This window comes from Vombatus ursinus, unplaced genomic scaffold, assembly GCF_900497805.2.
Source record: "Vombatus ursinus unplaced genomic scaffold, bare-nosed wombat genome assembly UNPS02005286.1, whole genome shotgun sequence".
In the NCBI taxonomy this organism is placed as follows: Eukaryota; Metazoa; Chordata; class Mammalia; order Diprotodontia; family Vombatidae; genus Vombatus; species Vombatus ursinus.
In genome coordinates, this window is record NW_020945064.1 from 5966545 (window position 1) to 5976405 (window position 9861).

General features: G+C 40.7%; 1 protein-coding gene across 4 annotated transcripts in view; it reads right to left on the minus strand.

Moving 5' to 3' along the window:
- The window catches only part of ACSF3 (acyl-CoA synthetase family member 3), a 237147-nt gene that overhangs the window by 187073 nt on the left and 40213 nt on the right, over positions 1-9861 (minus strand). For all 4 annotated transcript variants that reach the window (XM_027847757.1, XM_027847754.1, XM_027847755.1 and 1 more), the window contains exons 2-3: positions 8651-9370; positions 6876-7031 (exon numbers count right to left, since the gene is read on the minus strand). In XM_027847757.1, the coding sequence (XP_027703558.1) occupies positions 6876-7031; positions 8651-9343 (849 nt within the window). In that variant the 5' untranslated portion in view covers positions 9344-9370. The remainder of the gene's footprint in view (positions 1-6875; positions 7032-8650; positions 9371-9861) is intronic.

Here is a 9861-nt window from a genome sequence, read left to right on the forward strand (position 1 = left end):
GAGAACCCTACAGAATCAACTAAAAACTACTCGGAATAATTAACATCTTCGGCAAAGTTGCAGGACATAAGATAAGCCCACATAAATCATCAGCATTTCTTTATATGACCAACCAAGCCCAGCACCAAGAGATAGAAAGAGAAATTCCATTTAAAATAACTGTGAACAATATAAAATACTCGGGAGCCTACCTGCCAAGACAAACCCAGGAACTATGTGAACACAATTTTCTCACAAACAAAGTCAGATCTAAACAACTAGAAAAATATCAGTTGCTCATGGGTAGGCTGAGCCAATATAATAAAAATGACAATTCTGCCTAAACTAATTTACCTATTCAGCATAATACCAATCAGACTACCAAAAAATTATTTGATAGAGCTAGAAAAAAATAACAACAAAATTCATCTAAAAAAACAAAAGATCAAGAATATGAAGAAAATTAATGAAAAAAAAATACAAAGGAAGGTGGCCTAGCACTACCAGATCTCAAACTGTATCATAAAGCAATAATCATCAAAACTACCTGGTACTGGCTAAGAAATAGAGTGGTGGATCAGTGGAATAAATTAGGTATACAAGACACAGTAGTTAATGACCATAGTAACCTAATGTTTGATAAATCCAAAGAACGAACCCAACCTTTGGGATCAAAACTCACTATTTGATAAAAAACTTCTGGGAAAACTGGAAAACAACAGGATGCAAATGAAGTACAGACAAACATCCCACACTGTATACCAAGATGGGTGCATGATTTAGATATAAAGGGTGACACCATAAACAAATTAGAAGAACAAGGAATAGTCTACCTGTTAGATTTATGGGGAAAGGAAGAATTCATGACCAAACAAGAGATAGAGAACATTACAAAATATAAAATAGGTAATTTTGATTATATTAAAATGAAAAGCTTTTGTACAAATAAAACCAATGCAACAAAGATTAGAAGGAAAGCAGAAAGCTGGGAAACAATTTTTATAGCAACTGTCTCTGAAAAAGGCCTCATTTCTCAAATATATAGAGAACTGAGTCAAATTTTATAAGAATACAAGCCATTCCTCAATTAATAAATGATCAAAAGATGTGAACAGGCAGTTTTCAGATGAAGAAATCAAAGCTATTTATAGGCATATGAAAAAGTGCTCTAAGTCACTTTTGATTAGAGAAATGCAAATTAAAACAACTCTGAGGTCCCACTTCACACCTATCAGATTGACTAATGTGACAAAAAAGGAAAATGATAAATGTTGGACAGGATGTGGGAAAATTGGGACGCTGATGCACTGTTGGTGGAGTTGTGAACTGATCCAACCATTCTGGAGAGCAATGTGGAACTATGCCCAAAGGGCAACCAAACTGTGCATAGCCTTTGACGCAGCCACTACTAAGTCTGTATTTGAAAAAGATTATAAAAAAGGGGAAAGGATCCACATGCAAAAAAAAAAAAACAGCAGCTCTTTTTGTGGTGGCAAAATATTAGAAACGGAGGGGATGTCCATCAACTAGTGAATGGCTGAACAAGCTGTGGTATATGAATGTGATGGAATACTACTGTGCAATAAGAAATGATGAGCAGGCAGATTTCAGAAAACCTGGACTGACGCTGAGTGAAGTGAGCAGAACCAGGAAAACACTGTACACAGTATCAGCAACATTGTGCAATGACCAGCTGTGAATGACTCAGCTCTTCTCAGCAACACAAGGATCCAAGACAAGTACAAAGGACTCACAAAGGAAAATGATCTCCACATCTAGATAAAGAACTGATGGGCTCTGAATGCAGATACCAGCATACTTTTTCACTTACTTTATTTTTTAGTGTTTTTTTTTCATTTTGATCTGTTTCTTCTTTCACAACTGTGGCTAATATGGAAATACATTTTATATGATAGCACATGTAAAACCTATATCAAATTGCCTACCAGTTTCAGAAAGGGGAGGGGAAGGAGAGAGGGAGAAAAATTTGGAACTCAAAATCTTGTAAAAATGAATGCTAAAAATTGTCTTGACAAGTCATTGGGAAAAAAATTAAATACTATTTTTAAAAAAGGAAATGTTTAGGTTAAGAATTTGCATGACAGGGGCAGCTAGGTGGTGCAGTGGATAGAGCACGGCCCTGAAGTCAGGAGGACCTGAGTTCAAATCCGGCCACAGACCAAACACTTGACACTTACTAGCTGTGTGACCCTGGGCAAGCCACTTAACCCCAATTGCCTAAAGAAAAAATTTGCATTACACAAAGACCATCATTTCTGATGTGTTTTCCTCATATTCCTTCTCACACAACCGCTGCTATTTGTTCAGACCCCCATCATCCAGACGTGTAAAGAAAAGAACACTCACGGGACAGGTGCAAAGGTGACAGGAGACAGTGAAGGCCACCAGTAACCTTTCCTGGGCTACTGAAGTTCAGAAAATACTAGCCTTCAGACTGAAAATCTGTCTTAACGGAAGAGGAAAACTGGCCATGCTTACTTCCATTTTAATCTTTAATTTTCCTGGGATAGTTTAGCATTTGATTCTACCAGCACTCATCTAGAAACACAAAGTCCTACATGTCATTCCAAAGGACACCATCCTGTTAAGTTCATTTTCTCCACCTTTATAGGTGTTAATGTAGCTTGGCCTGGCAGGATCTCGCAGACACTAAGCAAACATCAGATCTGGACCTGTGCCGTCCATATTTGCTTATGATAATGAATGATTCATTTGATACAGTAAAATGCCACAAATTAAGACTCAACTTACCATGACTCTCTTGATCCGCCTTCACATAAGGCCATATGTGTCTGAAGTGGGCTAGCCCCCTTACCCTGTTTTGGTCCACGTGTCAAGTGATTTAGCTTCCATTCAGGTTTTTTTCTTTTCTTATGAAACTCTAATCGACTGGTTTCTTAAGGGGCAGTGGGAGAAAAACCTAAAGTGGCACAACTCCCACTCCTTCTGAGAAAACCTCAATTGAAATTGTGCTTCTTTTCTGAAAGTCGATTTCAGTAGCAAAGGGCATTCCGTAAACAGCTGGTGAAAATAGGCTCAAACTGAAAGGCAGTTTGCATTAAATTACACAAGAAAGTCTGATTTACCCTTGTGGGCTTCTTTGTAGTGCCAATCAAACCACTCTACTCTCAGGGGAGGCCCTCAAAACCGGGGGGGAGGAGGCGAGGGGGGAAAGGGCAATTTACATCCTTCAGAGACCCAACAGCCCAGCAGAGCTCTGGGGACCAAGCTGCCTGTGGCATCTGCATCCCAAACAGCTCCTCAGCAAACCCTCACCTGCACAAGGTCAGCTTTAAGGGTCAATATAAAATGTCCTCAATTGCTGTCCTCTCTTGCCCTTAGCTGTCAATCCCTGCTGAGTGCTGTGAGCAGCCTCAGGTGCCCCTCTTCCCTCCCTCCTCCAGAATCCATTCCTCAACGTCAGCTCATTGATCCAAGGATGTCGGGAGAGCAGCACTGAGAAACGTGAGTGTGGAAGGGGCCATCAATCACTAAATGCCACAGGACGTAAGGAAGTGTGCATACAGTTTTGGTCCATCTCATCTTTGAGGCTAACACTTCCTCTTCCCTCCCTTAATTACTCCAACACATCATTTAGGCTGAAGTGGCTCATCACTAGGATGGAATATGGTAGGAAGAGACAGAAAGGCGGCGCTCACGTAAGACATCAAAAGCGTTGGGAATTGAGAGCGCTGGAATCTCAAATATTCAGAAATCCCTAATAGTTAAGGCAATATTTATTTGCTGTATATGTGTTTTGCAATATTTTAATGTATGCTTTTTTAAAGGGAAAATATTTCCACTGGCATCAAGAAACAGACAAACCATTGGTTGACTTTGGTGAGACTTTTATGCACACCTGTATATAGTTTCCAGACATTCTCAAAAAGCATATTTGAAAAAAAAAAAAAAAGCATATTTGAGACACAGCTGAGATGATCAGTTGGCAAATTGTGAATGAATACTGGACACAGGAAACCCAGTTTCAAATACAGGCTCTGACACTCATGAGCCAAGTGACCAAGGTCAAGGTCAACTCATTTCTATGAACCTCCATTTTCTCATTTATAAAATGTGAATAATAATACTGGCACTAAGGTACATCACAGGGTTGCTGTGAGCAAAGAGCTTTGCAAACCTTCAAACAATATAAATGTGAGTTGTTATTATGATGAAGATTATCATACAAACAGCTCCGGGAAAGGGCAACGCTGTATACTGTTCAACAGAGTAGTCTGATGAAATGAAGAAAAATGACAATATTCTCTAAAATGAACCTTACTGGAGCACGATTTATTTTTACCCACTGTTCAGGGATGGGGACCAAAGCTTTTGGTCACAAATAGAAGGTTTAAGACCTTTAGCTTTTTCTTTATATAAATGGTGTGAGGGGGAAAAAAAAAAAGAAAGAAAAAGGTAAGTCCTCTGCTGATCCATGAATTTTCCAACACAAACACTTTAAGAAAATTCACGGTGATCTCACCTCCATTCATGCCTTCTTTTTCCATGCAATTGCTGTCAATGTCCTTCCATAAATTCTCCAAAGAAGACCCATCCAACCTGGCATAGGCCTCTCTGTCTTTTAGATGTCAGTGACACCAACATAACTTTGGGGCAGCTGACTAGCAATTATCCCTCACTTTTGCTCACATCCAGCCCAAATCCAAACATCTTAGATGATATCTTTGCATCAATCCTAGCACACAAGTTACCACTGGGATCACATACGGCCTAATGATGCCTAATATGATGTCATCCATCACCCCCTGGATCGCCAGCGCCCAACATGACGTCATTCATTGCCCTCTGGATCACTGGAGCCCAACATGATGTTATTCATTTACCTTTGAATCACTGGCACCAACATGACATCATTCATCGCCCTCTGAATCACAGGCCCCCATTATGATGTCATTCATTCATTACCCTTTGAATCACTGGTGCCTAACATGATATCATTCATTGTCCTTTGGATTATCTGTAATTTTTGGTTCTTGTGAGCTTTATGGTATTCCATAATTCATAGTTATCTAGCACTGCTAGGAGAAGAGTCATATCAAAAAGATGTGACGAAACTCACGCATCCCACAAAAAAGGTCATGGGGCAAATCCTCCCCAGGAGAGATGATCCTCACGGTGAAGGAGGACATATAAAGTAAATCAGGCCTCTTCAAATAAGCCATGTAAGAAATCCTAGTGGTTCTGTTTTTTCTTTTTTAATCTCCTAACAAAATAAATGGGGCAGCTGGATAGGGCGTAGGCCTGGAACCAAGATGACTAGCCTCAGACACTTCCTAGCTGTGTGACCCTGGGCAAGTCACTTCACCCTGTTTGCCTCAGTTTCCTCATCTGTAAAACGAGCTGGAGAAGGAAATGGCAAACCATTCCAATATCTTTGACAAGAAAATTCCACATGGGATCACCATGAGCCAGACACAACAGAAGCACAACAACAAAAAAAATAAGTAACAGTTTTTATATTTTTAAAGAGAAAACTCACTTTGGACAGAGAAATCTACCTTCTCCTTATAGGATGTCAAGTCCAATCAAGCCAACAAGCACTTAAGTGCCTACTATGTGCCAGGCCTTGTACTAAGTGCAAGTAGGAAGCAGAGATGTCCTTCCCTGGTAGACAATCTTTAAAGAGACAAGCAGCCTCAGAGGCCTCTTTGGCATACATCAATTTAGCCAAATGCCAATAGAGTTTTAGGTATAATATTTGTTAGAAATGTCAAGATGAGATAATTTTTGCATTTTGTGATTTATTCTGAGAACTGCTATTAATGTTTGGTCATAAAATTAATATTTTTCTTTAAAAATGTTTTTCCATAAACATGGAAAAACCTCTTTCGAAGTGGTACAACAACATTACGATGCAAATCAATCAGAAAACAGGATCCTCTTAACATAACATAAATGTTCTTTAGGGCCATTTGTGCTGGTAAGTGCAATCTACTTTACTGGACAGAATACTCAGCTACTCTGGTCAGCGTCCCAGCCTCACTTGGGAAGGCACAGACTCGAAGACCTATAGGGTACATCTCATTGGATACTCCAACCAAATCCATACAGAGCGTCATTGGAGAACTATCAGTTTTGTGTGATGAAGGACAGGGATAGTGTGAGGAAGTGAGAGGCTCGAAGCATCACAGATTTAGAGGTAGAAGACATTACTGGTCCTTTAGTCCATGCTCACTCACTTACAGGTGAGTAAACTGAGGCTGTGACTCAAAGTCACATAAGAAATATGTAAAAAAGCCAAGACTGGAATCCAGATCCTGGGATTGCACAACCAGGGCTCTTGCTGCCCACGGACAAATACTAAACCCTCACGTGAACCCTCAACAATCTGTCCCTCGACCAGGCATCACAATTAATGGGAAGACGTCACAGACCACAGAATCCCAGATTGTAGATTTAAAGCTAAAAGGGACCTCAGGGGCCACCAAGGACAACTTTTCATTTTACAGATGAGGAAACTGAGGCTCAGGGCGATTAGGTCACTGGCCCAGGGTTGAATAGCTAGCAAGTATCTGAGGGAGGGTTTGAACCCAAGTCTTCCTGACTCCAAGTCAACCGACTACACCCCAACGCCGCATGCTGGTAAAAATGCTAATTGGGATCTTCTCTCCTCTGTTTGATCTTGCTCATTTTCTGCAAGAAATGTTAAAAAGTTGCAAAATGCCCAAGAGGTAGAAAACAAGGAAAGAAGGAGGACACCCCCCCCCCAAATAATTCACATACAAGAGCTGGCAACACAGCTGTGAATTTGATAAGTCAGAATATCATCTGACTCTTGTGGGCTGTGAAACCAAACAAAACAGGCAGATGCTGAAGATTTTTCCCGGGCCAATCTCCAATGTCATCAGACTTACCACTTTGGCATTGAATTCAGGCAGCATGACACAGGTAGCTCCCACCCAGAGGGGACAAAGCAACTTGTTGACCACGCCGTGGACGTGGTGCAATGGAAGGACGTGAAGGATCACATCATCTTTTTTCCATGCCCATTTGTCAACAAGCCCTGTTATCTGGAAGGAAACACAAACAAGGCCTTGGAGTGCGATGAATGACAGGCAGACACCAGGAAGCACTGCTGTGACTTAAATAAAGAAAGCTCCTGGTTAATGGAGCTACCCCCTATCTAAAGCTACTAATGATTGTCAGCCTTTTAATCTGAAATACACTTATTGTGTAATAAACAAGTTTCCAGAGAAATGGTCACCAAAAATGATTAAAGAGAGAATGATGATTTAATTTAAAATATATCCTTAAAAAAATACACAAAAACGAGAAATGTTAGAGCTGGAAGAAACTTCAACGGCTATCTAAACCAACCTTTCATTTTATAGATGAGGAAAATGGTACCCAGGGAGTCATAAGGCTAATAAAGACCAGAGATAGGATTTGAACTCAGGTGTTCTTGACTCCAAACTCAGTACTCTTTCTACACTGCCTCCCATTTAAAATATGTTTCTGCCACTTAATGCATTTATTGCCTTAATCATTTTACTTTATTTATCTTCCAAAATGATATTATTTGTTAATAAAAAATGATACATGACTGTATCTTTTAATCTATTAGGAAGCATATATTATTTATTAACATGAATGTGCCAGGCACTGGGTTAGTTTGTGAGGAAATGAGGACAAACACAAAACAATCCCTTCTCTCAAGGAGACAACATGTACAAATATAGACCTAGACAAAATCGGTACAAGTAAATTTGGTGTTGGGAAGGCACGAGCAGTTGAGGGGATCAGGAAAGGCTTCATTTAGAAGGTGATGCCTGAGCTGCACCCTCATGGAAGAGAGGGATTCTTTCAGGTTGAGGGTGGCATGCAGGATGGCCAGCGCAAAGGCAAAGATCTGGGGGTGGTGCACCATATATGAGGAACAGAGAGAAGAACAAGTTGGTCGGACCAGAGAATGCAGACATGTGGGTAATGTGCAATGAGGCTGATAGGATAGGTTGGGGCCAGGTTGTGAACAGATTTAAAAGTCAGACAGAGGAGTCTGTATTTTGTCCTAGAGAAAAAAGAAAGCCACTGGAATTTATGGAGTGGGGGAGTGACCTGTTCAGATCTGTGCTTAAAGAAGATCACCAGCAATCGTGTAGGAAGAGAAGAGATTATTCAGCTAAATGACACGTGATCTTTAAGACATGATTCAAATTGGTCAAGATCTAATTCAGCTAAGGGAGCAGCTAGAAGGGGCAGTGGATCGCATGCCAGGCTTAGAGTCAGAAAGATCTGAGTTCAAATGTGGCCTCAGATACTTACTAGCTGTGCGACCCTGGGCAAGTCACTTCACCCTGTCTGCTTCAGTTTTTTCATCTATAAAATGAGCTGCAGAAGGAAATGGCAGACCACTCTAGCATCTTTGCCAAGAGAATCCCCACTGGGGTCACAAAGAGTCAGACACGACTGAACAACAACAGTAATTCAGCTAAAACAGTGGTACCTTTATAGTCATCCTACAGAAAATTAAATGAATGGACCTCCAAATTTGACCTCAGGTTATTAGCTCATAAATCCATAGTCTAAGCCAGGGAACTCTAAGACAATAATTGGCTAATCCCAAACCCTCTCCCGACCATTTCCCATCAGGGGCAGATACTATAGCAACAACACAAACAAGTCAACTCACCACTGCTTTTAGATTCTGATGCGTACTTAGGACCCCTTTGGGTCTTCCTGTCGTCCCACTTGTGTAGATGATCATGGCCCCTCTATCTTTCCACTCTAAATGGGAAGCATGCCCTTGGGTTAGTCCATCAGCTTCTCTGTCATAGACTGTGGATGTAAGGGGCAAAAACGACACCCCTATCTTGTTAACAATGGGCTTTAGAAGATCCACATACTCATGGCCAGCAATGACCAAAGAGCTCTGGGAGTCCTGAATGACATACTCCAGCTCAGATGCTGGATGCTTCTTATACAGAGGAACAGCAATTCCTCCACTCATCCAGGATGCCCACTGGGCAATGACATAAGACACATCATTGGAGCAGATGAAGGAAATCCTTTCTTCCTTAATGTCTCCACTGGGACAGTTGTAAATCTTGCATATTTCCTGGGACAAGCGAAGACTTCTATAGTAAAGGTCTTTGTATGTGTACTGTCCACGGTGGTCAACTAGGGCAAGTTTGTCGCCATATGCCAAAGCTCTGGTGAACACGGGAGTGATTCTTTCTGAAGAGACTGCCCTGGTTGTGTGCAGATGGTTCCTGAGATGGCCATGTTTTTTGAGTCTTAAGGAACCTTGCCTACAATAGGCAAGAGCATGAACCAGACGCTGGAATGACAAGCTAATATGGAGAGGCTTCAAGCAGACAAACATTTCACTTAGATTTATCTAGGTACAAGGCTGCGAAAATAAATATGAACAAACATGTTATTAACCACGTTTTTTCTCACCATATAAAAGAGGCAAATCTGAGTCAGAATCCTCTTAATTTTTAAAACCTTAAAGATAACATCAAAAGGAAATTCAGCTTAGTTTCCGAAGCTTAAGGTAACACACACAAGTGCGCTGCTGATACTTTTGCAATCTTTTTGCAAATACTTTTTTAAGTATTTAAATATTCATGGATCAATTCTTAGCACTCTCTTCTCTCTTTTTCATCAGACGGACAATGAGCAAGGCCCAGAGTTGAAGAGAAGACTGGAAAGGATCCTACTTAGGAAACTACAATATTTTCAATGATCCCAATTTTCTCCCTACCAAAAGCCCCTTTTGTTTCAATTTTCTTTGGGTGCTGCTAACATGCCTATGTATCATGGCATACCATGATCTCAGAAGAGTTAAAATCTCAGGAGAACCCTCAAAGAGGTGAAGAGATTCATGGTAGGTGCAGG